Source organism: Podarcis filfolensis (genome assembly GCF_964270895.1).
Source record: "Podarcis filfolensis genome assembly, chromosome: 5".
NCBI classification, from domain to species: Eukaryota; Metazoa; Chordata; class Lepidosauria; order Squamata; family Lacertidae; genus Podarcis; species Podarcis filfolensis.
The window spans coordinates 42,170,673-42,197,764 of NC_139608.1; the positions used below are offsets into that span (position 1 = coordinate 42,170,673).

The 27,092-nt window shown below is 41.7% G+C and overlaps 1 protein-coding gene and 1 long non-coding RNA gene across 5 annotated transcripts in view; one reads left to right on the top strand and one right to left on the bottom strand.

The window, feature by feature from the left end:
- The first annotated feature begins 310 nt into the window (after window positions 1–310).
- The window catches only part of ARMH3 (armadillo like helical domain containing 3), a 122,320-nt gene continuing 95,538 nt past the window's right edge, over window positions 311–27,092 (top strand). The window contains exons 1-14 of one of the 4 annotated variants that reach the window (XM_083615318.1): window positions 1,563–1,628; window positions 4,605–4,668; window positions 8,148–8,259; window positions 8,705–8,761; window positions 8,904–9,050; window positions 9,515–9,622; window positions 11,336–11,428; window positions 12,542–12,616; window positions 13,156–13,242; window positions 23,596–23,652; window positions 24,452–24,495; window positions 25,127–25,187; window positions 25,444–25,490; window positions 26,675–26,750. In XM_083615318.1, coding sequence (XP_083471444.1) covers window positions 8,158–8,259; window positions 8,705–8,761; window positions 8,904–9,050; window positions 9,515–9,622; window positions 11,336–11,428; window positions 12,542–12,616; window positions 13,156–13,242; window positions 23,596–23,652; window positions 24,452–24,495; window positions 25,127–25,187; window positions 25,444–25,490; window positions 26,675–26,750 — 954 coding nt within the window. In that variant the 5' untranslated portion in view covers window positions 1,563–1,628; window positions 4,605–4,668; window positions 8,148–8,157. Of the gene's footprint in view, window positions 457–1,562; window positions 1,629–4,604; window positions 4,721–8,147; window positions 8,260–8,704; window positions 8,762–8,903; window positions 9,051–9,514; window positions 9,623–11,335; window positions 11,429–12,541; window positions 12,617–13,155; window positions 13,243–23,595; window positions 23,653–24,451; window positions 24,496–25,126; window positions 25,188–25,443; window positions 25,491–26,674; window positions 26,751–27,092 lie in introns of those variants that run through there. The other 3 variants (XM_083615319.1, XM_083615321.1, XM_083615320.1) reach the window with 3 other exon arrangements.
- LOC310763378 lies at window positions 3,813–7,831 on the bottom strand. Its single transcript, XR_014548603.1, has 2 exons — window positions 7,754–7,831; window positions 3,813–4,645 (listed from the first exon to the last, which is right to left on the bottom strand). It is a non-coding gene; the product is annotated as an uncharacterized lncRNA (long non-coding RNA).

The following is a 27,092-nucleotide window of genomic DNA, read 5'->3' on the forward strand; positions in this document are numbered from 1 at the left end:
AATATTGTGTTCCAGTTTTTCAGAAAGCAACCTCAATTTTACCTGCATAGGAGTAGTGGGGAATAGGAAGGATTGGGCCCAGCTTGGTGGTTTGCCATAGGCATCAAGTTGGCCACTATGAAAACAGGATGCTGGACTAGATCAGCTAATGGCCTGATCCAGCAGGCTGTCCTTATGTTCTTAAGCATGGTGTGTCTGAACTATACAAATGTGTGTGTGGGCGGCAACACTTTTCAGATGAGGTTTCTTGCTTTGCCAAGAGTGGGACACATTTCCCTTCTTTGTATTTATTTCTTCTTCAGAAGCAAACAAGCAGGGGCAGGAAAAAGTCTGGAATGACAAACACGCCCAGACTATCTGCAGAGCAGGATGAACAGCCATCTAGTTGCAAATTTCTGCAAATCTGCTGACTGCAAGCAAGCGAATCAAACGTCAACAGTTTGTTCTTATCTAACAGTGAGTATGCGCAGCGGTACATGAAGAGTACATATTTACAGGACGACAAACCAGCTGATTGATTTGATCTGATTAAATTGCATGGATTAATTTGCAGCTAGGGTTTCTTCATGCTTACGCTGTGTGAGTGTGTAAAAGCACATGGAGGATCCTTCCTGCCTCGTGGTGGTAACTGCTTCTTTTACACAGGCTACTTCAAGGTCTAAGGGATGCGGGTGGTGCTGTGGGTTAAACCACAGAGCCTAGGACTTGCCGATCAGAAGGTCGGCAGTTCGAATCCCTGTGACGGAGTGAGCTTCCGTTGCTCGGTCCCTGCTCCTGCCAACCTAGCCAACCTCCGGTGGGAAGGTAAATGCCATTTCCGTGTGCTGCTCTGGTTCGCCAGAAGCGGCTTAGTCATGCTAGCCACATGACCCGGAAGCTGTATGCTGGCTCTCTCGGCCAATAAAGCGAGATGAGTGCCGCAACCCCAGAGTTGGTCACGATGGGACCTAATGGTCAGGTTACTTCAAGGTCTTAGGAACGGGGATCAGCTGATTAGAGATCTTGGAGGCAGATTATGTGGATGTGGATGTGGATCCTTTCACTAGTACAGGAGAAGAGAAGTTTTCCATTAGGAGCATAGCTGTCAACTTTCCCCATTTTTTAAGGGAAATTCCCTTATCCCGAATAGGATTCCTCACAAGAAAAGGAAAAAGTTGACAGCTATGATAAGGAGGGCTTAAGATTCCCGTACGCAGGACACTGGATCCCTCTAGTACGATTCTTTGCATGTTGACTCTGGAGTAAGCCGCAATAGGTTTAACAGAGCTTCCCCCTAGGTAAAAAAGCGCGTGGGGTGTAAATACACTGGATCGGGCTGTGAAAATTACAACTGCTTCCGTACTTTCTAATCCTGGGGTAGATTACAAAACAACTGGCTGCGGGGAGCCAGTTCTGCTGAAGGTTTCCTTTCCCCCCATATATGCCCGTGTAAGGCCGGCTCTCGCCTATGCCGTTTGCTTTTCATCCGCACTCAACTCGCACTAGTACCCAGCAGAAGCCGTCCTCCGCAAGGTGGTTGGAGGTGGGGCCGGGCAGATAAAGGACGGCGCGCCTGCGTAGTAGGGAGAGGGCGGGGTGAAGTCTGACTCGGTGGCGCATGCGCGCCGAGAGGCGGTCGCCCCGCTCAGGTAACGGGGGCTGTTTCGCTCCCTTCCTTTTAGGGTCCGGCCTCGGTTGCGCCCCGCGCTGTGTAGTTAGGCAGCGCCCTTTGAGGCTAGGGAGGGAGCGGCCAGGGTACGAAGTTGGGGTGGCGGTGGGAGAGGACCTGGCGGCACTGCCTGGGGTCGGGTGGCAAAACATGACTGGGAGGGAGGCGTGTTGGGGTGCAGAGGGGGACTTTGGAGGAGGCTGCCTGTGGGGCGCTCTTGGGGGCGTGTTTAGGGAGAAGGGGGCCTGAGCGCACCTGTTTTCTGTGTACGTGGGATAGGGGACCGTACCTGGGATGGGAAGAGGAGAGCCCCATTTACAGTGGAGGTGAGTTGGGGTGGGGCAGGGTGGGGCGGGAGGAAGTAGGTAGGTGCTGCTGCTCAGGAGGCAGTTTTATGCATTTCCTGCTCTAGTCATCTCCCCCCACTCCTCTTTTCTGTTAAGTGCTTTCACCTTCCTGCACCCCTGTTGCAGTAGTATGGAAGAGGGAAGAGCTCTCATTTGGGGGCAGGTGAAGTGTCTTGTTCTGCTGTTGCCCACACGCTTAAGCTTCCACGTGGTTCCCTGCCCTCATAATTGGGACCAATGTGCTCTTTCTTCTCTTGTTTCCACATATTTTGATAAACGATTGGCTCCCCTGCCCCAAATCTTGTTTCTAGATCGCGTAATAGAGTCAATTCCCAGCTGTTGGAGATGACTAAATTAATATTCTTCAAGGGTGGATTCTCTTCTTTTCTTAGCCTTCCAGGGTATACCTATGGGCACAGTGAAGACTGTTAATCGGTTCGTAGGAGTTGGCTCCTATGTTTATAGCTTATACCGTCACAGTGCATGTACGCGCTTTATGTGTTCACAGGAAAGCTGAGTGATTATAGCAGCTGGGTGCACAAGAAAAGTGTACACATGCATTATAATACATATGTGTTGTCCACTTTCTTTGATGATCTATGTATGTGTTAATTCCCACAGAAGTAGCTCCATGTTGGGATTTTGTAATGTCTGAAGCAGCTCCAAGTGTGCTTGCACATGTTAATAAAATCAAACAACTTCTCAGAAATATTGCAATCTGCATGTGCCACTTGTATTCATTTTAAAATATACCTGTGTTTTGATTTCTTCGGTCTATAGTTTTTTTGGGTCACACATAACTAAGTGAGGGAACCTAAAATTGAAATGGTGAACACTTGCTTAACGGCAAGGCATAAGTTTTAAAAATGACTTATAAAATACCTTATGCATTTCCCCATTTCATAAAGCAAACGCTTTGAAGTAAAAGAGAAGCTGCAGAACTTAAAACCACAGTTGATGTGGTATTCATGGTGACCCTTTTCTTTATGCATGAAAGTAGCCATAAGGGAAATAGGAAAATGCACATGGGGTTACAGCTAGGTAACTATGGCTTCCCTCCTCCAGCAGGCCATTCCCTTTCTACACACACACCACTTCTGCCCTCCTTTTCACAAACAATATTCTGTGGTTACTGAGAATTTTCTGCCCTTATTGGCGGTTTTTGTTTTTAAATTGTTTTATATCTGCAACCCTTGGAGTTCCCTTGAATGATCTGATTCTTCTCTCATATTTCTCTGTGTTCTTGTTACTTTTCCTGGCATTCCCCACTTGATTTCACTATTAGTAATTTCATCATCATCTTGTGCCTCCACTCGATGCAACCCTTTATATCCCATCATAATGAGTATCTGTTCACATAATCCCAACACTGCTTTGAAAGTGTATTAGCATTTATTCAAAGGTAACAGATTCCATGGTTTACATTTTGTGGTAGCTCTGACACAGATTAGAAGATTTCCTCATGGTTTTTATTTCTGTAACAACTTCTCATTGAAGCTTTGTTTAAATAATTAACATTTGTACATAATGAAGGGGAGCTGAAGTTGTAAGAGTACAGTTAACTTAAAAGACAATCTGCATTCATGCCTAAGTAGGAATTTGGACCCATACCTCTCTAGTTCAAGAGGTAACATTTCCCACCAGCTCACATTCCAATAGCAAAATTTGATTAGAGGTTTGTGTCCCAGTGTTGATGGTTAGTTTATTATAATTGAGATTGATTGGCCTGGAGGATGGTCTGAAAGTACCTGGCACACTTTTGCTGCAAGTACGAAGCAGAATTGGCTCTATCAGGAAAGAGTAGACAGACTACAGACTTGGCAAATATACTTTGTTCTTTATTAGAGTCCCAAGATCTATTAACCAGCGCCAGGAGCAAAAGACATAGTTATAATTAAAGAAAAGGGTGCCTCTGAGTACATTCTGAGCCCAGGAATTGGTTTTCAGTACCATAACTGAATTAAGCTCACAACCCTTTCACAGAAAAGTGCATTCCTGGTTAGCGTTCTTCATTTCTGCAGCCTAATTTAGGTGTAAAAAGTCATCTTGTTGCTATTTTTAAACAACTGGGAGTCAGGAATGCTTCCTGATTTATTGCAAATGGTCTAGAGATCTATCAGTAGATTCCAGTCTACACTCTTCCCACCCCTGCTATAATGGGTGGATTCTTGGGAATCCTTTGTAAGCTGTTCGGAGGCTCTGATGTAGAGGGACATCTTATATTATGCTTCTAAATATCATAAATAAAACTGCATATTTGTGACTGATATGTCTAACCCTTAATGGGTTGCCATCTGTTTGTCTGCCATTCTCTAGAAGTAGTTGTGGTTGGTTATGCCAACAGTGTCTATTTTATTTTTCTGTCTCTAATTCTTCTACTTTCTCATTTTGCTTCTGTATTTTCCCTCTGTGTATTGGTAAGATCAGCCGGTTGGGTGTTTTTGTGGTGGAGGGATCTGAAACACGTGAGCTAAAGTTGCTGGGCAGTGATCAAGTCATTGTCAGGCAGGTTTTAACCTGGGAGTTGGAACCTGGCAGGAGAGCAGGAGTTCTTGCATTGCAAACTTGATCTTATTGTATTCTTTTCTCCCTTTCTCTTTGTATTACAGAAGTAGTAGCAGCTTCACATGGGGGCTTCTTAGTCACTGAGCTGGACAAAAGAAGATCAAAATTGTAAGTGCTGATTCTAAGGAAGGTACTTGTATCACACCTGTAATTAACTTCGGTCAGATGCTTTGCTTTCTTGGGATAAGAAGTTTGAAATTCAAAACTGGCTACTCTATTACTTCAGCTGTAGGTTTCAGGATAATAAAATAATGTTACCCCCCACTGGCTGTGGAGTGTGTTTACAACTTAATATGAGGCAGTTGGAGTCTATATTGCTCACACTCAAGTGGTTTCCTTAGTTCCAATTAGTTCTAGGTGTGCAAATGTATTCCTGGATGTGGGATCGCAAGAGGCTTAATTTGTAAGCACTGAGGCCATTCTGAGGTTATTGTGGGCTTAATTTTGTTCCCTTGTAGATCAGTTTTAAACTCTGGCAGTAGAAAGAAATGAGCTTGCCTCTGAATATCATTTGCCGGGAATGGGAGAGTGCTGTTGCAGGCATGCCTTGCCTAGGGGCTTCCCTTTGGCATCTGGTTGGCTACTGTGAGACCAGAATGGTGGACAAGATAAGCTCAGTAGAGTTCTTCTTATGTAGCTTCAGTCATGGGATGAGACTGCAAGTTATGACAGGGAAACATTGCACTGTAAAATATTATGTTTAGAACAGAAAATTCTATTTCTAGAAATATTTCAGTTTCAACATATAATTGTATGGTGCCATAGAGTATTTCCTGATTTTAATGTAATCTCTGTGAAAGTCAATGTTTAATCTCGCTTCTTCTTTTTTAGTCTTTCTGCATAATATGAGATAAGGAGAAATTAATGTATCTGGCAGCAGCTGTGTATGTAGCTGCTCTGTGTATGTAGCTGCCCTGTTGCTCTGTTGCCTCTTTTCTTCTCTGCCTGTTACAGCAGGCCGAAGGGGCTGGAGAAAGCAGAGGGGTGGTGATGCAGGAACACAGCAGCTACGTACTCTGACATTGCTTCAGTGGGTTTCAGTCTGTGGTGGCAGACATTACTTTGGGTCTGGCCTTTGGCTGTCGACGGTGACTAGAGAGAGAAGTCGGAGAGGTTCACAACCAGGGCATAACAATATCCTTCTCCTGTTTGTTGGTAGCGTTTAGGGCATTATTTGAAAATCAGAATCTGTCTGACTATAATTCTCCCTGCCCTGTCCCACCCTTGGGTATTGCATACTACCTGGTCAAGCTTTTAAAAAAGTTGCTCTGGATTGGGATGCTGGAGGAATGCTATAATCCATTCCACCTATTGATCTCTCTTGCTCAGCCCCTTAGTGGACCCTCAGATGTTGAAGACCTTGGGGATGCATTTCAATCAGCTAGAATTATGATGCTGTGTTTGTTTGGAAACATGGTAATAGCTCTGTTGAAATAAGCAGCTACTTTTCTAAAACTGAAGAAGAATGAAGGTCTGTACCAGTGATTTCTGTAGATCACGAGACCAAAAAAGCCCTTGAAGTTTTAGAATGAGAGGGTATTTGTACTTTTTGTTAACAGCTTTCCACATGTTACTTTGGATTCTCTAACGTAGGCAGCTATAAGATAGAAGAGACAGTCTTAATTGTTGCCTCTAGCAATTTCCCATATGCATGTGTACTCTGTCTAGTTTAGGACAGCCTGTGTCCCACTTCTAGCTTTGTTGAAAACGTGAACTTATCTGCATGATTGTGTTACCTGTCTGAAGCTTCTTTGCTCTCACTTTACAAAGGGATGTAGAATATTTTGCTTTCCTGGGCACCCAACACAAGAACTGAAATCTGTTACTCAACTCCTGACTAGGTGTACAAGGATGTTGTTTAACCCCATGAAATAACTTTGAACCAGAAGTATGGCTTGTTGTTTTAGTAGTGGTGACATGGAGTGATTAGCTGTATTCCAGGTAGACTACTCGGAGTATATGGACGTAAGTGTGCCCTATTGATCTTGCTCAGACTTTCTGATTTTTGTCGCAAAAATCTTTGAGTCTGACAAACAGAATGTTGTGCTACTGGTATCGCCTTCCTACAACTTTCTGGGTCGTATTCAACCAACTTGTATTCAGAGTAGACCCCTTGAAATTAGTGACCATGGCTAACTTAGGTCCATTAACTTCAGTGAGTCTACTTGGAATAAAAGTTAATTGACTATAACAATTAAAAAAAGTTGTAAGAAAAGTTGTAAGAAGGTGATGCCAGTAGTGCATTGCACTACCTGCTAGAGATTGGCATTGTGTTCCAAAGGTAACAATGGTGAATGTTTCTGCACCTGCCCCTTTAGACCAGACAAATATGTGGAAGAAATGTCCTGCTATATGACCTGCTTCATATGCCTGATGTTTGCAGAAGATAAATCTCTGTGTGGTAGGCTGAAGCTAATATATGTCAGTCACTGGAAATGCTCATGAAGCAGAAAGTTGTGGTATTTTCTCTCTATTGTAAGCAGTTGAAATGAGGAGCTCTTTAGGCGTTGCAGATGTGCTACCATGTTTGTGCTGCTCTGTGCATTATTTATTGTGCCTAAATGGAACTGCCATATGCCCCAGCTTCTGCTTTACCTCTATAAGTCTATGTCAGCACAGATGCTAGTTGCTTTAAATCCAGTAATCCTAGTATTGGGGTGAGGGCTGGTAGTTTACCCCAGGAAAGGAGACTTTTGCAAAGTGTATGTAGGCTATGGGATTGTAGGGCAGTGTGACACTTTCTTTGTGACTTCTTGCTCACAAGAGGAAAGCAAACTTTTCAATAATGGTAGAGAATAGTTGTTGAATAGAAAATATTCCTTTGGGCCAATTCCTATGTTAAACAAAGGTGTGCTTATCATCATTTGTACATGTTTAGAATTTCAGTCAACGCTAACTGCCTGGAGCACGTATCTACATAATATATTTCTAAATGTGTATCTGTGGCTTGTGTGCACTGCATTTTTATATTAACAGGTACAGATTTTTATGTGTATAAGATTGGTGTGAAGTTGTGTTGCAGGATTCCTAATTTAGCAGGACTTCTGATACAACTATAGTGCTCAGTAGACCAATTTCTACTTTCTTAGGTGCCAAATTTATACTTCCTGCTTGGGGTTTCCTGTTTGGGACTCTGGCTTAGCCAGATATTTGTTGGATTACTTTTGACAAGACTTTCTCTCCAGTTCCTCACCTTTTTAAATGAATCTGTAATCTTCCATGCTCCACACTTTCGCTTTCTGTCCAGAATACCTGATGTGAAATGATTCCTGCAGCAGGTATAAGAAGAAAACCATTGCATATAAAAAAATCATGTGCAAATCTATTTTGTATTATGCACATTTGGACAAATGTACGCTTGCATTTTATTAAACTTATTTTTTGTACATTTTTCTCTTATGTAGAAAAAATATGTGTGAAGCAGCCCAGAGGAAATTAAGATGGTTGTAATGTAGTTAATAGCTATAAAGTGCCTTGTAAGCTCTAATTTTTTTTTAAAGCAGAGCATAACCTGGAAACGTGTGAATGCTGTGTAAATTAATCTTGAGAGAGCTTCTCTGAAATGTGGCATGTCTCTGTATCCATAGATTGTAAGCCATGGCGCAAGCTGAGAAGAAAGGCGGATTGCTCCGGAAATCTTCAGCTAGTAAGAAACCCTTGAAAGAGAAGGTTGTGCTAATGTATGATGAGATCTTTACGGTAAGGATTGGACTTTGCTCTCCTCATTGTGGCATTTTGTTCAGCTGCAGGATACATTTTACTATGCTGAAGTAGTCCCATTGGGAAGTGTAAGGCAGGTTGCCCTGGAGCTGTCCCTTATTGCATTATCTCTGGTTTCCTCTCTTAGTTTAGTATTAGTAGTATCTAGTATTAAGAATGAGAAGGGGAATGCAGTGAATCCTGCCTCTGGGTATGCTTTTACTTTGCTGCTTTGAGGTGAGTATATCTGTACAGCAGGAGATTTCCTCATTTAGAATTACCTCTGCAGGCTCTACCATTGATAAACTGCGGAAGAATATATGGTGTGTCTCAGGGCCCATTTCTGCATGCTGTTTCCTGTTTTCCTGGTTATAATATTGCTATAAGGACACCCATATTTTGTATCCACAGTGGCCATTGTAACAGGAATTACGTTCTCTTTCAGACAGAGGATCCCAGTAAATGCAGTCCTCGGTTTTGGGAGGAGCTCTTCCTCATGAAGGTAATATAGCAAAGATCAAAAACATCCACTGTCTTCTAATCATCTCTTCATGTTTACTCATCTATGTAGCAATTTTCCACCTTTAGCCATGTCCTCAGTGACTCCATGAATTGGCTTTTCCCTTTTCCCTTTGTCTTGACAGGTGAACTTGGAGTACCTGGAAGGGAAGCTGGAGTCTTTAGATGGCGAAGAGCTGATGAAGATAAAAGATAATATTAACTGTTTGTTCCAGCGCTGCATCCGGGCTTTGGGAGAAGAACATCCTATCAGAGTGGTCAATGCATTACAGGTGCTGTACTGTACATTTTGTGTCTCCAGTGGAGCTAAACCCAGGAACAGGCAGCTAATGACAGTTGTATCAGTGTTGATGAGGGAAAGAGTCCACTTCCCATTAAGATTGACTAAGATACATGTCAGTTCAGTGTGCTAGACCAAAAATCCCCTCTGTTAGCATTTATATAATAATAAAATGGTTTCTCTTCTTTGCTACTTTGTTGGCAGTCAGGAGAGTAATTGAGACTGAATCTATGTAAGCATATTTCAAGTTCTAAAACAGGCAAGCATACTAAAAATGCAGCCTGCATGGACATGGAAGAGAGTGAAGACTATGTAATATGAATCTGCTGTGTTATACTAAATCAAAGTAAACATCTTCCCAAAATACAGCTGTAAGGGTCTAGGGCATATAATAATAGGCTCTTGGTGCACTGAAAGCTTTCTCACAGTTCTAGTGTTTTTCTCTTTCCGACACAGACGCTGTGTGCACTGATTCGTGGAGTTCATCAGAAGAACAAATCCACATCTGGCTTTGACATCATCAACATGTTAATGGGTTTTGACAAGGCTGAACTGTGTATGAAGGTGAGGGCTAGCTAGAGTGCAGTAAAAGAAAGTGCTGCGGGTGAGGGTTAGGGAGACTGCAGTAAGAGGCAATGGTGTGCTTGTGGAAGAGACATGTTAATCTATTGTTGATGTATTGGTTACTGTGTCTCCCATAGTATTAAAGGTCCTGGCCAAGGTATGGACAGTCTCATTTCAAATATAGTTGATATCTGCATGCAACCTCATGCGTTGCTTATATTTCTGCTAGCTTTCTTTGTCCTCTGAGTACTGGTAACAGAGAAGAAATAATGGCATATAGTGCTTTTTGCACAAATGATGTGTTGACTTTTAGACACTGTATAAATATCTATAATGAGGCTGTGATTTGCAACTAGAGGACAAAAATAGAAATCCTTTAAAATGCTTCATAACTAAATGTATCACAGCTGGGTTTTCTTTTGTGTGTGGGGGAATTAGCTCCATAAGGAAGCAAGGCTAATTACAGTATAATAGCACCTTGCTTGAGAATTACAGCATAATCAGATCAGAGCAAGGAAGCCCCACTCAAGGATCCTTCATGCAAGCACTGACACTTCACTCTCAGGCTACTCTGTGCAACCATCTGGGCGTACATTTTTATTTCCTTTTGTGAAATCGGCTGAGATTCTGAGGGAACAAAATTGTGTGTCACAATCCACACTGTGTGGTTTTGATTTGATGAAGCACAGTTTTAGGCAGAACTGTTGCTTTAATTTGTTGTGGTTATCTGCCTTGGGAAATGTTTATTTGGTAATATTTATGTTTTAGATGATGGGACAGAATACCTTTTAGAGAATACCTTCTAGAGATGGCAGTAATTAAACAGATTTATTTATTAAAGACATTTGTACACAAATCCCCCCATAAAAAACTCTAGGCAGCTAACAACAAAATCAAAACACGATTTAGCAAAATAAAATATAAGTTATGAAAAGTTAAGAATTTTAAAACACCAGGACCAGCGGCATAGTAGAAGTTATTCCAAAGTATCAGATGAAAACAAATACAGTAAAAGAGCAGTCTACAAACAAAGAACATTCTTTAAATGGAAAGCTTTTATTAGCTTTTGTAAAGCCATTACAGAGGGGACCAGACATAATAGTATGTATTCAAGACAGCTTCATTTAGACCAGAGATGGAGAACCTGTGGTCCTCCAGATGTTGGACTGCAACTTCCATCATCTCTTACCTTAGCCATGCTGGCTAAGGCTGATGGGCATTTGAAGTCAACCATATTCAGAGATCCAAAGGTTCCTCATTCCTGACCTAGAATTTTACTGACATAGATCCTTCCCATCAAGGATCATGATTAAACTCTGTGGGGAAGGGCCATAGCTCAGTGACAGAGCATCTGCCTTGCATGCAGAAGGTCCTAAATTCAATCCCTGACATATCCAGGTAGGGCTAGGAATGTTCCCTGCCTGAAGTCCTGGAGAGCCATTGCTAGTCAGTGTAAACCAGGGTAGTCAATGGAAGGAGGATTCAGCTTGTGCCGTAGAACCCCCTACCGCCCTCCTAGAATCCTGAAATGCCCACTAGTGGGCAGTAGGGACCAGGTTGACAACCCCTGGTGTAGACAAGACTGAGCTAGATGGGCCTGTAGTCTCACTCAGGCTAAAGCAGTTCCTAGTACTGTATCGGGTACAGCGTCCGTGTGGGGGCTGTGAGAAGTAATGGATATGCTGTGGTTCATAGTAACTTTTTCCCCTCTAGAATCTGATGGAGAGTCTGGATGCTCTGCTATGTGCAGAAGGCTCTGAAAGTCTCAAGAATTTGTGCTTGAAGCTATTACTCTGTTTGGTGACTGTAAGTAATAGACAATAGAGAGTCAACTATAAAAAGCATGCACTTTCAAAACTTGGAAATTGTTATTTGTGAATTAGCAAGGAATTCTTAATTTCTAAGGCAGAGGAACTTTCAATTCCAGCTGATCATTATTCCTTTTACAGAGATGACTGCTGTCTAAATTACAGTCTTGGATATAAGTATTGTGTTAGTACATTTAATGTGAAGCCTCTTTTCCTGTCACAGGCAGGAATATACTCTTATGTGTAGACCCTGTTTTAAGATTGTTCAGCGTATGCATCTCATGGAGGGAAGTTTGATACCCTTAATTATTTTAGGGAAGATTTACTAATTTACATAGAGTTTTGTATTTGTTGCTGATGTCTACCTGTGAGGAATTGGTTTCTTTTTTGTTGCAAGTTTGTATTGTTTTTTCTCTCTTTACAAATGTCTGTCTTGTCTATCCTATCCTACAACTTTTCCCAATAGCTAATAATAAACAAGGAAAATCACCCTGAGGGCAGGGTGAGAGGTAGGCCAACCCATAATTAATGCAAGTATGTGAGCTTCTGTACCTTAAGCACATCCCTAAAGCTCTGCCAAGTAAAGTGTTAAGTTTCAAGAGTCCCTAGCCTAAGCCATATTTTCTAACAGAGATTTTCAGCTTCCCTCTATCCAGAGCTCAACGGTAGGAATGTAGCAAGAAGCATTGTGATGAATCTTCTGGTGTATGAAATACTGATTTTATTACTGGCAATATTTAGAAAGCACCCATAAGGACAGAAGATAGCCCAGAACATAATGGTTCAGGGGCAATTATATAAGTGATAAGATAGCATTAATATTGTACTAAGTAAAATCCTTAAAGTGTATACCAAAATCAGTAACCTCACTGTAGCCCTAGTACATATGCCTAGAACCCACAAAGAATGGGCTTCATTACACAGAATATGGGAGAGTTTCGGTAACTGAGAGCACTGCTTCTTGAAACAGGAGACAACAAAAATACTGTGGAGTGGTGGGTGCAGTTCAGTAATTTTGCAAGGGTAGTAGTAGATAAGAGCATGTTTTAAGTGTGTTGTCACTTCCAGAAACTTCTTTAAAACAACAACCGCCCTTTGATTCTCAATTCAGGTGACAGATAACATCAGTCAAAACACAATTCTGGAGTATGTGATGATTAACAGCATCTTTGAAGCTATCTTACAGGTAAGTTCCACCCCCCCCTAAAAAAACCACAAATCTCTGGGCAGTTAAATTTTCCATACTGCATAGCTATAAATAGTGCAGTTCCTGTGATGTTGCTTAAATGGAAACTTAAGATGAATGCCAAGTAGCATGTTAATGTCTCTCTTGCTTTAGTCTTTCTGTTTTTCTTTTGGTCAGTGTATGCATTTTAGAAGATTTCATTCAGAACTTTTATAAATTTGGCACTGTGAACCTAATTCTCTAATAAGCTATGACAAGTAATTTTTTTTTAGTGCAGTCAGCTTAAGTCCGTACCCAGCTATTCATGCCCTTCAAATGTGCTGATTCTCTTCAAGGTAAAATTTTCGTTTGAATTTGCTGTATACAAATGGGGATTGTCAAGGCCTTTTTAAAGTTTTATAGGTTCATTTTTGAAACAGACTTTGGGTCTGTTTGCCTGTTGTTTATCTACATCTTTTCAGTTCAGGTGTCTAGAATCACTTTGTTCTTTGCAGCATAGAACCACAGTTAATCTAAGTTATTCCTTTTCTTGATTTTAGATCCTCTCCAGTCTTCCCAGTCGCAGGGAACATGGTTATGAAGCTGTTGTCCTGCTTGCCTTATTAGTAAACTACAGAAAATATGAGGTGAGTAATTCATGTGGAAAACGTGTACCTTATCCCTAGGGCACACATGTCCAAAGTCTGAATGAATTTTATTATTTTGGTCACAGACCAGTTCCAGCCCACATACAATATCAAGGAAGTCATAAAACACAATAGGAATACATTTGAATTTGCAATTAGGTATAACAGGGACAATACAGATATAGCAGCAGTTTAAAAATATATAAATTAAAACTTAGTTATTAACATATAACCTAAAATTATCATTTAAGGCCTTAATCATTATGATAGCACAGCTTGTTCCCTAAGTTTTATGGCAATTGCACAGAATTTGGCTACCCTTAACGTGATCTCGGGATCCTTGTCCTCTGCCAGGGATTTTAGACATTGAAGTTCAGAATCATTTGGAGATTTTTGCATAGCAGGGGTAATAAATACTGAGCATATATCCCCGTAGAAATGGCAGCGTAACAAGGCATGAGAGACAGTTTCTACCTCCATCAAGCCACAGGGGCAGACTCGTTCCGCGTATGGTTTACCCTCAAATCTGTCCTGCAATAAGGCAGATGGCAGCACGTTGAATCTTGCGAGGGTAAATGACTGTCTGTATTTAGGTGTTTGTAATTTTGACAAATAATTTGCTGGGGTAAATCCTCTCCCATTATCTTTTATTGCTGGGTGTTTATTCATCTCGCTCACGTGGCATTGCAGTTCCACATCCCAAATTCGTTGGCGGATTATTGCTCTAGCTTTCTCATAACCTACAGCTATCAGGGCCTGTGGAGAAAACTCCAAGCCTCTTAGTTTTTCATGCAGTGTAGCTTTCCATTTGGATTGGTAGGAATCCAGTAGGGTTAAGGGTGCCAACCCAACAGGGAAAAAGATAAGTTTTAACCAGTAATGGATCTTCAGATTCCATATCTGAGCGCCAACAGGGGTTTTCCTGACCTCCAGGTGGACAGCTATGTTAGACACACAAGAAGGGATCCTTAGCAGGCAGTGATAGAACTTAGTTTGGAATGATTCTAAGGGAGCAAGGTTTAAGAAGCTGCAGATCTGAGAGCCATATGTCAGTTGTTTTAATATTTTTGCAGCAAAGACCTGGGAGGCTGCCGGAATATATTGGCCCCCTTTTCCGTAGAAAAACGTTATAATAGCTTTGGTAGATCTTTGGGCATTTACAATAGTATTTTTAACCTGATAATGCCACGGGCCCTTTTCCTGGAAGATTAAACCCAGGTATGTAAAAGATGATACGTGTTCAATAGGTCGATTGTCAATTCTCCATTTGTGTCTCATTCTTTTTTTAGAGAACACCATAACTTTCGATTTGCTATAGTTAATTGTTAATTGTTTGGCATTACAATAAACAGTGAGAGATCTTAGAAGTTTTCTTAGGCCTACACAGGAGAAGGAAATTAGAACTGCATCATCCACATATAAGAGAACTGGGAGGGGTGTACCAGCCAATTTAGGGGGGTGGGCATTTTCTTTCTCCATGTTTCCTACTAAGGAGTTAATATAGAAGTTGAATAAAGTAGGCGCAAGGGCACAACCTTGTTTAACTCCACGGTAGGTTTGGATTTCCTTGGATAAATGGCCCTGTCAGTCACACCTAACCTGGACCCGAGTGTTTTCGTATAAACTGCGGATGAGACACAGTAGACGTCTGTCTATGTCTGAGGTGCTTAGTTTTCCCCAAAGCCTATCTTGTGATATTAAATCCGGCCCAATGGTCAATTTAATCCAGTTTATTTCCTGGGGTAAAGTTCAACAACTCTGCAACTTTGGTCGGCCCTCATGCATGTTCACTTCATCAAATCTGGCCCTCTTAGAAAAAAGTTTGGGCACCCCTGCCCTAGGGGTTTACAAAGTTTGTTTGGCTTGTCAATTAAAAAATGGTGGTTGCCAGGACTCTGCCCCTTCTCCAAGGGGCAGATTCCTGCCCTTGAAAGCATCATGCACAGCCAGGAACAATTTCCACTCTCCTAGGGTGGCAGATTGTTTCTGCAGTTGTGCTGCATTTCCACTATGCTCCAAGTGCCTTGAAAGTGCATTGTGAAAAGGAGCCCCATTTGTTTTCTCCAACTTCTTTGTTCCTGGGAAACAGTATAGCTGCAGGACAGTCCCCATCTCTCTCTCGTGGGTTTCAAGCTGGAGTGGAGTTCTGGGACTTTTTCTCCTGAGGTGCCTCAGAAATACAACAACGAAATAAGCAGCAGCCTTTCTCTCAACCTTGTAGTAAGAGAGGTAGGTAGGGATGGTTGGCACAGTTGCATTCTAGTTACAAGGTTGGGAGGAAAGCTGGTAGTTGTTGCACTCACCAGGTGAGGATAGTGAGTGGAATTATCGACTCTTGTCCTGATGTGCTAGAATGTGAGCTAGAGCATGTTGAAAAATTGTGTCCTGCTTGCATCCAGATGAAAAGTTTTGTACTGTATCCATTTTAGTAGTATTTTCTAGTGTACTTTGTGTATGTGTTTAGAAATAATCCTACAGTTCTTTGATTATAAGTACAAGGAAAGCTGTTCTATAAAGTACATATTTTTAGTATGGGAACAACTGTGGTGTTTGCAAGCTAATGCCCCGTCTTAAAAAAGTGGGAGTTTCTAGTTCAGGTTTCCAGACCCATAATGTGTATGATTTGGCAGCTAACTGGGTAGCCTGTCGGACTATTAACACCCTTGATAGAATTGATGGCCGTGTGATCAGTGGATGACCTGGTATGTTACGTAGCACACAGTTCCTTGAGGGGATAGTGTGCATGTGTTTCTGATGCTTTCCAATTACTTGTTATTTTCTCCAGTTTGCATGAGGCACAGTATTTTTATTATGGCTTCTATCATTTTGCCTAGTCTGCAGGATTTGATCTCACTGTTAGCTAATAGATGCTGAAATCCATAATTTCTGGATGTGGAAACAAGATATATCAGGTGGTTTCATATTTCTGTAGTCCCTTTGGGATGTTAGTGCATACTTCAGTCAGAAACACAGAAACAATGCTAATAGCATTCCCAAATCTAAAAGCAAACTTAGGTCAGTGGAAATATCCTCAGAGAAAGAAAAGGTTATTGTTTTGCTGCTATTAGATGAGGGTCAACTGGAGTAGTCTGTTTCAGATAAAGTCATTTGGAAGTCCCTCCTGGGGAAAATAGGCTTGCATAAGGCTTAATTTTTCTCCTAGGGGTTGTCTTGGCTTTGCATTACAGCTGAGAGAATTTATATGTATGTGGTGCTATATAAAGCAGTTAGTATGATTTGAGAAAATTGTAGATTTTTCCTGGTCAGTCTGGAGAGACATTAGAATTGCATGTATTTGTGTCATGCCTCCAACATTACAAATCTTCTGTTGGAGGGTGTGGGGGATTTTCCTGTTTTTTATGTAAGCTGTGAGAGTCTTTTCATTTCAACCACACTGTTGCTGGTCATACTCTTTTTTTCCCCCAGAGCCTCGTGGGCTGCTAAATTGTTCCATTAAGTTAAGGAAATCTAATTGCATTGAGAGCGTACTCGTTGCTTATGACTTTAATGCTTGTCTATTAAAAAAAACAACCCCTCTAGTGTTGCTTACAAAAACATGGTTTTAAATGTGCTTCAAGATTAGCAGCATATTTGCTGATGTCTTTATTTCTTATCCAGGTTCACCTTATTTTTTTTTATTGCAAAATCATTAATCTGATTTATAGACAGTGCTCCTACGAGCATAGAATTTCAGTCCATTGCCCTGATTACTACCTCCAATGGCTTTCTTTATTCCCAGGTGACTCCATGAACTGCAGCAATTTAGCAGTGGGTGGGGCTTTCCTAAATCTATAGATTCATTTCCTCTCTAGTTTAGAGCCCTTTGATATCCAGTTGCCAACACCTAAGCATAAAGCTTTCTGGAAGCATAAAAACAAGTAATTTCATAATCTTAAACTGAGAGGTGGGTACTGCTGTCTGTTGAACCCTAAGGCAGAACATGTAAATCTCTATAAATACGTGTATGTTTAAAGTGAAAAACAATATAATAGAATGAAACAAACACTTATCTATAATCCGGATATGGCATGTTAAGACTAGGCATGAATCAAATCCTCCTCCTTTTGCGATCTCTGACACAGCGGTGGAGAACAGGATCTGATTGGGCAGGTGGGGGTTGAGATTGTTTTCTCCCCCACCCTAATGGGCCACGTTTGACAGGTGGCTGGAGCCACCCATCGGCCAGTCACTTTCCCCTCAGGAATCTTATGACTTCAATGTCCCTTTCAAAGAGCAATCTTGCTCAGTACTTTGCATAGGGGTTTGCAGGCACTGTGGGTCAACTGATTGGTGGTGTTTGCAAACCTCCTTTTGGAGCCAGATTTTTCCCTGTCCCATGCCTGACGCCATATATGGCAGGTATAGGGCAGGTGGCTGTGGCTTGGTCTGCAGGCAGGAGGTTACCCACGCCTGCTGTAACAAAGTCTGTTCAGCTTGTTTTGTGGAAGGTCTCATTTCAAACCCCACCCAGACTGTGGTTTGCAGCGCTAACCATAATGCAGAACCCAGGCCATGATTTGAACTTTAAAAATTATACAGGCAAGCTGCTTCTGTATAGCCAGTCCTCCAGTCCTTGACTGCAGTGGCTTCTGAAGGTGGAACCATGGCCATAACTAGTTCAAAACCCATAGTTTGACAATTTTAACACCTCATGGTACCATACTTAAGCTTTCTAGTGTGATATCAGAATTGGTTTAAGGCATAGTAATCAGAATGGCAGTCAATTTTAGATCATGATTTCTTTCAGAATCTCATAAATCGTGATATTCTAGTGAGGGAAATGTTGAAGATGTGTGCATATAGGCAGTTAGGTTTTAGAAAATTAAGTATCCCACAATTGTATACATGTCTGTATGTATGCATGACTCCCATATAAGCTGGTGTAGGCTTTGCAGCCTTAGCCTGGTTTCATGTTGTGCTCCCCACTCCTGCCTACAAGCAATAAGAAAATCCAGATTTGGCAGGGTGTGTATTGGGGAAAGGAGGGAATGGAACCTCCTTACTATGGTTTGGTAACCAGAACAAAGCACGTTTGTTAAACTGATACAGTTATATAATTTCCATTAGTCTCTTTTCATTCAATTATAGCTATGAAATCAATGTAAATATGCCTTGAAATTGTTACTTATACATTCTATCTATCGGTCTCCTGACCTTTATGTCTACTCCTAGGGCAACTCATAAATGATGATAAAACAATGATGGATAAAGATTAACAAGTTAAAACAGCAGAATGAGAAAAGCAATTCAGATTGGTTTTAAGGGGAAGGGCTGTAACTCAGTAGTAGAACATCTCTTTTGCATGTAGAAGGCCTTAAGTTCAATCCCTGGCATCTCCTGGTAGCACTTGGAAGGACACCTGTCTAAAATTTCGGTGAGCCACTGCCAGTCAGTGTAGACAGAACTGAGCTACATGGGACAATGGGCATCTTCCTATGTTCCTTGAGCTATGTTCCTAGATGCTGTTTTAAAAGTCTGGGGTAATGAAAAAAGTACCGTATTTTTCGCTCTATAAGACGCACCAGACCACAAGACGCACCTAGTTTTTGGAGGAGGAAAACAAGAAAAAATATATTCTGAATCTCAGAAGCCAGAACAGCAAGAGGGATCGCTGCGCAGTGAAAGCAGCAATCCCTCTTGCTGTTCTGGCTTCTGGGATAGCTGCGCAGCCTGCATTCGCTCCATAAGACGCATACACATTTCCCCTTACTTTTTAGGAGGGAAAAAGTGAGTCTTATAGAGCAAAAAGTACGGTATTTACGTAATGTAAAATATGTGCAAAGTTTACCTCCCTGGCAGGTACATTCCAAAGGTGGGAAAAGGCTTCTGAAGAAGTCAATCATAGGCTAGTCCCCAGGTCCTAAGCTGTACAGGGGTTTAATAGTAAGCATCAATACTGAAGGTACCAAGTAAATCCAGTCAGCTGATGTGAAGTGACAGCCATCTTGAAATTACTGTATTTTTTGCTCTATAAGACTCACTTTTTCCCTCCTAAAAGGTGAGGGGAAATGTGTGTGCGTCTTATGGAGCGAATGCAGGCTGCACAGCTATCCCAGAAGCCAGAACAGCAAGAGGGATTGCTGCTTTCACTGCGCAGCGATCCCTCTTGCTGTTCTGGCTTCTGAGATTCAGAATATTTTTTTTCTTGTTTTCCTTCTCCAAAAACTAGGTGCGTCTTGTGGTCTGGTGCGTCTTATAGAGCAAAAAATACGGTACCTGTTCATGTGATTTAATATGAAGTAAAACTAGTTGCTTTTTTGTTTAACCTTATTTGTGACAGTTTGGTTACTTTTATTGTTTGGAATCTTATTATAATTACTACTATTATAATATATTTATACCTTCCCTTTTTCATTGTTGGGACTCAAGGCAGCTTAAAGATAAAAAGTAGGAACTGCTAAAAAAGAAGAATAAATCATTAAAATACTCTCATTAAAATATAATTAGACCTTGATAGAATTAAAACTGCCTACATCTATGAAATCTGTTTAAAAATTTTATGATAACAATATGTACACTGCATGTAACTGAGTAAAGCTTTAACATTACAGTGGTACCTTGAGTTACAAATGCCTCAGGTTACAAACGCTTCAGGTTACAAACTCCACTAACCTGGAAGAGTTACCTTGAGTTGAGAACTTTGCCCCAGGATGAGAACGGAAATGGTGTGCCGGCGGCGCAGCGGCAGCAAGAGGCCCCATTAGCAAAAGCACGGCTCTAGTTAAGAACAGTTTCAGGTTAAGAACAGGCCTCTGGAACGAATTAAGTTCATAACTAGGGGTACCACTGTATTTAAGCTCATGTCCTTTTAAAAAAAATAACCCATGTTGCCAGTTTTAAAATGTTAATATGCTAGCTCAGAAAAATGCTGAGTCGATTTAAGATGGGTAAATAGTGATATCTTTTAATCACTGCAGTTACTGCAATACAAGCACCACCAGGTGGCGTGATGCTTCTGGTGAGAACTGGGGGTGAGAGGCTGAGCCCCTGTTCTGGTTAACTCTGTAGCTGCACAAAATGCAATGTGCTTGAAGTTCCACTTCTAGTCCTAAAAATCCATGAACATCACAAAAAACACAGTGGTGACCGGACCCAAATTTGGTTAGCTTGGGCAAGGTAGTAGCCATCTGTCCCTTCATACCATATCCTGTGGAGATCACTTCAGAAACCTTGCAGTGCCTTTTCTCTTTTAGAGGAATTTCTAAAGTCAGGAATGGGATGATTGTGTGCTGAGAGAACTGTACAAGAGCCTAACTAACATTCATAACTGTGGAACTGAAGGACAACCAAGATTCACCAGAGAACTGGGTAAAGTCGTTCCAAAAGAATAACTGTGTTTTGCAATAAGTAAAGGAAGATGCAGAACAAGGTGTGACTGTTCTTGTAGAAAGCTTAGGCCTTGGGGGTATTAGAGACCTCACTGATACAATCTCCTTGCTGTGGCAGGCCCTTGCACCCAAAGTGGTAATGGGAAATTATGGTGCAGGACCAAATAGCCCTTTTAGGTGAAACAAAGCTCTGTTTATCTTAGTGTCTTCAAAGCTATCTCCTCATCCAATCAAGGTAATTATGTAGAAAGGTCAAAGGCCTTGAGTACATTGAACAGTCGTAAAGATTGTGTAAAAGAAAAGATCTGAAAGTGCAGAGGCCTGGGGGCAAAGCTATTCTGTTTATTAATTCTGCCCTGGGAGATGAAAAGGTTGTTTTTTTTTAATGATTATACACCAAATAAATGAACAGGTTCAGCTGCATATTGTTAATCTCTTGCTGCAGATAGCAGTGCCATGTTTGGAATTTACGTACAGGAAGCACACTTTCCACAGATTAAGTGTTTTTTTTTGTTCTCCCCCCCTTTCCTAAGTTTAAATTTGTGAGGAATGTTCTCATCTCTCCCTCCATTTTAAGTGTTCTTGTGATGCAGAGCTGGGGGCACTATGCTATGCTGGGGTTTATGTTGCAAGATACCAGTCCATATTAGCTTTTTTTTTCCTTTTAAAAACACTTTTCTACCTTTCCTCATGGATTACACATGACTCATGTGGGACTGAGTTGGAGTTAGGCAAGACTTAAGTTTTTCCAAACTGCAAAGTATTGCAACCAAGAAATCCATGGCCTCCCCAGGAAAAGAGGAGGAAGAGAATCAACAGAGAAAATAAAACACACATAGCCGGGAAGGCAGGTGCGCTCCCTCTTCACCCCTGTGCACTTACATTCTTGATCTATTAGAGCCGAAACCCTACTGACTCTGATAAATAACAAAGAAATCCTCTTGAGTATGTGCAGTTTCTCATTTTAAATGTACTTAACTCATGGCACCATCATGACTACAGAAATAGCATTGTGTTTCCTTCTGCTGCCCTGGTGCTAAGCGCTTTTACTTGTGAGAAAACATCATTTATATTTTTAAAGTAAAAGTACAGTCATACCTCGGGTTACAGATGCTTCAGGTTGCGTGTTTTCGGGTTGTGCACTGCACCGAACCCGGAAGTACCGGAATGGGTTACTTCTGGGTTTCGGCAGTCGTGCATGCACAGAAGCGTTGAATTGCAACCCACGCATGCGCAGACACGACGCTGCAGGTTGCGATCGCTGTGGGTTGCGAATGTGCCTCCCGCACGGATCACGTTTGCAACCCGAGCGTCTACTGTACTAAACTGAACATCTGTAATGTTGTGCATAGATTGGAAACTGTGTGCCTGGTTCAGTGGTGGTGTGATCCTGACATTACTAGGGTGGTTCTGAGTTGCTTTTATGCATGACTGAAGAAAAGACATTTGAAATGTGCCGAGGCACTCATATTTAAGGGGAGGGTCTTCACTTCAAGGATGTCAATAATAATTATTTTTTAATCGTTTCACAAAATACCCAGTGTCTTGACTTCTGCCCTTTGAACTGCTCCTGAGTGAAGAAAGCCTTTGGTTCATACACAAGGATTTCAAAAAGGTCTGAAAGATGTCAGTTATTTGGGGTCTTAGATGTTGCTGTTCCTCCAGTCAATGACCCTCAGAGTGGCTTACAATAGATTGAACATATTTAAATTTGTGTGTACATATGTGTAAAGAAAATTCCATTTTTTTACTCCTGCTGTGTTGTATCAGCTGTCAGAACACACAGATATGAAGTAGGTAAAGCTTTTCCTATACACACTTAGTAGGAACAAGTGTTGTTGAATTCAATGAGACTTTCTTCCAAGTAGATATGCATAGGGTGTACTATCAGACGTCTTTTTTCTGGTTCTAGCTGTCTTACCTATTCCTCTCGTAGTCTGCTGAATTTAGCTTGTCTCTCTGCTAAAGGTAAAGGGACCCCTGACCATTAGGTCCAGTCGTGGCCGACTCTGGGGTTGCGGCGCTCATCTCGCTTTATTGGCCGAGGGAGCCGGCGTACAGCTTCCGGGTCATGTGGCCAGCATGACTAAGCCGCTTCTGGCGAACCAGAGCAGCGCACGGAAACACCGTTTACCTTCCTGCCGGAGCGGTACCTATTTATCTACTTGCACTTTGACGTGCTTTCAAACTGCTAGGTTGGCAGGAGCAGGGACCAAGCAACGGGAGCTCACCCCGTCGCAGGGATTCGAACCGCCAAACTTCTGATCGGCAAGTCCTAGGCTCTGTGGTTTAACCCACAGCGCCACCCGCGTCCCTGATAAAGTAGGTACTTGCCTCCAAAAGCTCATAGTGCACTGAATTTATCTGTCCTTAAGATGACAGATGCGTCTCTGTATTTTGCATTACCATCCTGTAATGGCAATTTTTCTTGAATTGTTGCTTTTCCCTTCCCAGTATTTGGCTCCATTTAGGCACTGATAATAATCACTAAACTAAACCAAAGCTGTGAGCATAAGGTTGCTGTTAATGGGATTGCAATTCCTTTGGTCCCAGATGTTTCAGTCTGCACCGGTCTATCTCTCATATATGAACCAGTCTGTGCTAGACACTCTCTATAATGAGTGTTGCATGGTGGGTATGTATGTATGAGACATGGGTAGCTCTTTATTTAGAACACTGTTCAACCAGGAGCGTAGAAAACTGCTATACTGATGGACACTGGCACTAGATGGATGCAGTATTGAATATATTGGCTTGTTTACTGTTTCCCTAACCATTGAAATAATGAAGGCTAATGTGTAAAATGTGACCATGACTCTCAGTATCTTGGAGGGGCTCTCATTTGTATGTGAGGCTACTGCACTGAAAGGAGGAGTGGACCTAGAGTCTTGTGGTTTAAATTGACAGGCACGTGTGTCCCCTGGCATCATAAGACGGGCAAGACCTTTTCATGAAGCTGTGTTGGCTTTGCTGAGTCACTAAGCTAACCCATGATAACCCATGACTTTCCTTCTTCCCACTACAGTCTGTGAATCCTTATATAGTGAAGCTGTCCATCATAGATGATGAGGCCACCCTCAATGTGAGTATGATGGATTAAGTGCTGTGAGTATTGCACATTATCCAGAGGACTAGGAATACAACAAGGAGCTTAATTGAATTAATTTTTTTAAAATCCCAAGACATTTTCAGAAGCTCTGATTTCCATGATCATGACTGAAGTATTCCACAGTGTATGAGAGAGGAATAAATCTATGATATAAGTAATGCAATAAAATATTTAATGAAGAAACAAAAAAATCTTTGAATGAGAAATTAATGGGATCTGTAGCAGTGTGAAGCCTCCACATGTTTTTCCTGCCAAAGGGTATAGTCCTAATTTGGGGACATAGCTTTTGCCTCCACCTATAGAACTGGTAATACAAATTTTAGTTCCATTATTTTCATATCTTGCCTTTCTTCCAGAGTACCCAAGGCAGCATACATAGCTCTCTTCCCACCATAATTTTATACCTTCAGCAACCTGTAAAATAAATTAAGCCCGGGGGGGGGGAGGGAAGTGCCATTTCCCCCCAGTGAGCTTCAAGGTTGCATAGTGATTTGAACCTGGGCCTTCCAGTCCTAATCTGATATTCTTAGCACTACAAAAGACTGGCTTACTTGAAATGAGTCTTACATGAGAGGGACATGCAGATATGACCTTGTCAGATAATGGCAGAAGCCTGATCCCTGTAGCTTATATGGATCTAGTGCTATAAATTATTGGGGGTAATTTGGAGAATAAGCTTTTGGGGGGCAAAGGGCTCTGTCTCTGCTCTGCACTTGCTGTGTGGCTGTAATCTGTAGGGAGTAGAACTTAACATCTTGCTCTGTTTTTACAGGGAATGGGTCTTGTAGTTGCTCAGGCTTTATCAGAATACAACCGGTAAGTCAAGTTAAGGCATGTCTTATTTTTACAGCAGCAAAAGGAGTTAACATACCCTTCTGAGAAAACTTGCTGATGTGCCTGTCAGCTGCTTGCTTCGGCTGCCTGAAAAAGTCTAGATCCTTGAGACGTTGTATTCCTGCTGTCATTCCAATCAGTAAATCTGTTTTTGGCCTTGTGTAGTAGAGGTTTGGTTTCACAGGGGAACTGCCAGGATTGCATTTACTTTCTTCTTCCTTTAATTGCCATTGGCTGTACCTTTTTGTGAACTGTCTGTAACATCTTCTGCTCCACCACTGATAGAAGGCTAAGAGAATTGCTGTGTATTGCTTCTGACAGAAAATCTATTTTGGTTATAGGACTTTTGAAATAAACAAATATCTAACCATATAGAAATGATTAGAGTGATTCACCCCATCTAATGTCCACATATGAGCTCTGATGTGGGATCAGTTACTTAGAATAATAGAATTGTAGAGTTGGAAGGCACCCTTTGAAAATAGGAAGTGGGCGAAAGCTGACTATTCCTCTTTTCTTTAAATACTGTTAAGAATTTGAGTCAAATCTTTTTTGCACACATAGGTTGGCAGCATCACGGCTTCATCTATCTGTTGCTGTCCTCTTTTTTTAGGCAGTATAAAGACAAGGAAGAAGAACACCAGAGTGGCTTTTTCTCAGCCTTGACCAACATGGTAAGGGTGTGTGTGTGTGTGTGTGTGTGTGTGTGTGTGTGTGTGTTGCTGGTCAGTGTTTGCTGTGCCAGGGGCCCAGTCCAGTGCTTGTAAAAGAAAATGAAAATGACTTTCTTATATATGCTACATTAGGCTATGACTCTTGCTCCCCTGAAAATATATAGTGCCCATTTTACTTTAAGAATTGTGTGCCTGCTCAGCTTGAGGGAAAATTTCTATAGATCCTAATGCTGTGCAATATTGCTTATTTCCACAGGTGGGCAGCATGTTCATAGCTGATGCAGATGAGAAAATCTCCGTTCAGTAAGTGCACCCAGCAGATAGCAATTTGCTGTTTTGATTGAGGAGTATAAAATGCTATCCATTGCTGACATTTAACTTAAAAATATAAAGCAAGAGAAATTTAACTCTAGCTCAGCAGCCAGTACTAGAGATGGCAGCAGGCAGTCTGGTACATGAGTGAATTAGCAGAAGCTTTAGTCAGATGGTTAGGGTATAGCATTTCTATTCTTACGCACTGAAACTGGAATGGAAATGGGGGCAAATAGGAAGGAGGTGTTACCATACATGGCATTTGGATATCCATGTTTTTGAGCAGATACAAGTAAATTATTTGGCACTGATGACCACATCAGAAATTTTGCCACAGTCAAGCAAACAAAAACATTGTTGATGCCTGCAACCTTCTGGGGCCATACCTACCCTATGTGCTTCAAGTTGACCAGTTGGTTGTAGATGCTATGATCTTTCCTTTGTCCTTAATATTCCTTCCTTCTTATTTGGGGCTGGGGATAACTAGAGCAGGGTGCTATATGTGAAGTGCAATAAATAAATGTTAAGTGCTGCAATAAATTGGGGTGGACAACTACATTTGTATAAAGTAAAAGTTACCTTCTATCAATGCATATGGGGTATGTGTAGATTTTTGCTAGGTGTCTAGTGGGTTTGGAAGTCCCGGGGGGGGGGGGAGCGTGGAATACCCTGCAGGGACCCAGCTTTTTTTTCTTTTAAAAATAATTTTCATTAAAGATTTCTTATATTACAAAAATACATTTTTTCAAGTTGTGTTTTCTACAGATCAGTTACATTTGTTGTGATACATTAGTGTTGCATGCAGTATTAGACTGGGAAGAAAAGAGGGGGAGGGGGGAATGGTGTGTGGGGTGGGGTGGCGATGCTTCTATTATTCTACTTAGTGTATGTGTGCGGTTTTGTGTCAGCGTCACTTGTGTGAGTTCTCTTTCTATTCGCTTGTTATGCTTCCTTGGTGGTAAGAGAGGTTGGTTGTCTTTGGTTGGCTGTAGTGAGATTTGTTTATGTGTGTGAGGGGGTGGGTTTTTGAGGGACCCAGCTTTCTAATATAAATATGTCTTTGTTTATCATTCTGGGTATCCAAAGTTGCTGGGTAGTAAGGGCGGGGGAAGTGACCCATTATTTTACACTCATTTACTGCAGCGCATCTTTTCCTCTTACCTTTTTTTTTGTAGAACGAATGAGGCTATCCTTTTGGCTCTTTATGAAGCTGTTCACTTGAACCGAAACTTCATCACTGTGTTGGCACAGGTGGGATGAAATTCCTTTTTCTGCACCTGAGGATTGGAATGCAAACTAAAATAGCTTCAGCATGCTGGAGATAGCTGTGCCAATGGACCTTGGAGCTCTTCTTGCCTTTTGTCAGATGTGGTGTTCTGCCACAATGGTTCACTTGGTGGTCCGCCACAAGAAGCAGGCTTTCTGGTGGAACGCTCTGTCGCAAGAGACAAGGGCCCTGCAGGACTTGACATCTTTCCGCAGGGCCTGCAAGACAGAGCTGTTCCACCAGGCCTTTGGTCCAGTGGCGTAGTGTGGGTTGTCAGCACCCGGGGCAAGGCAAGTAATTTGAGCCCCCTAACCCGTGGATTTGCG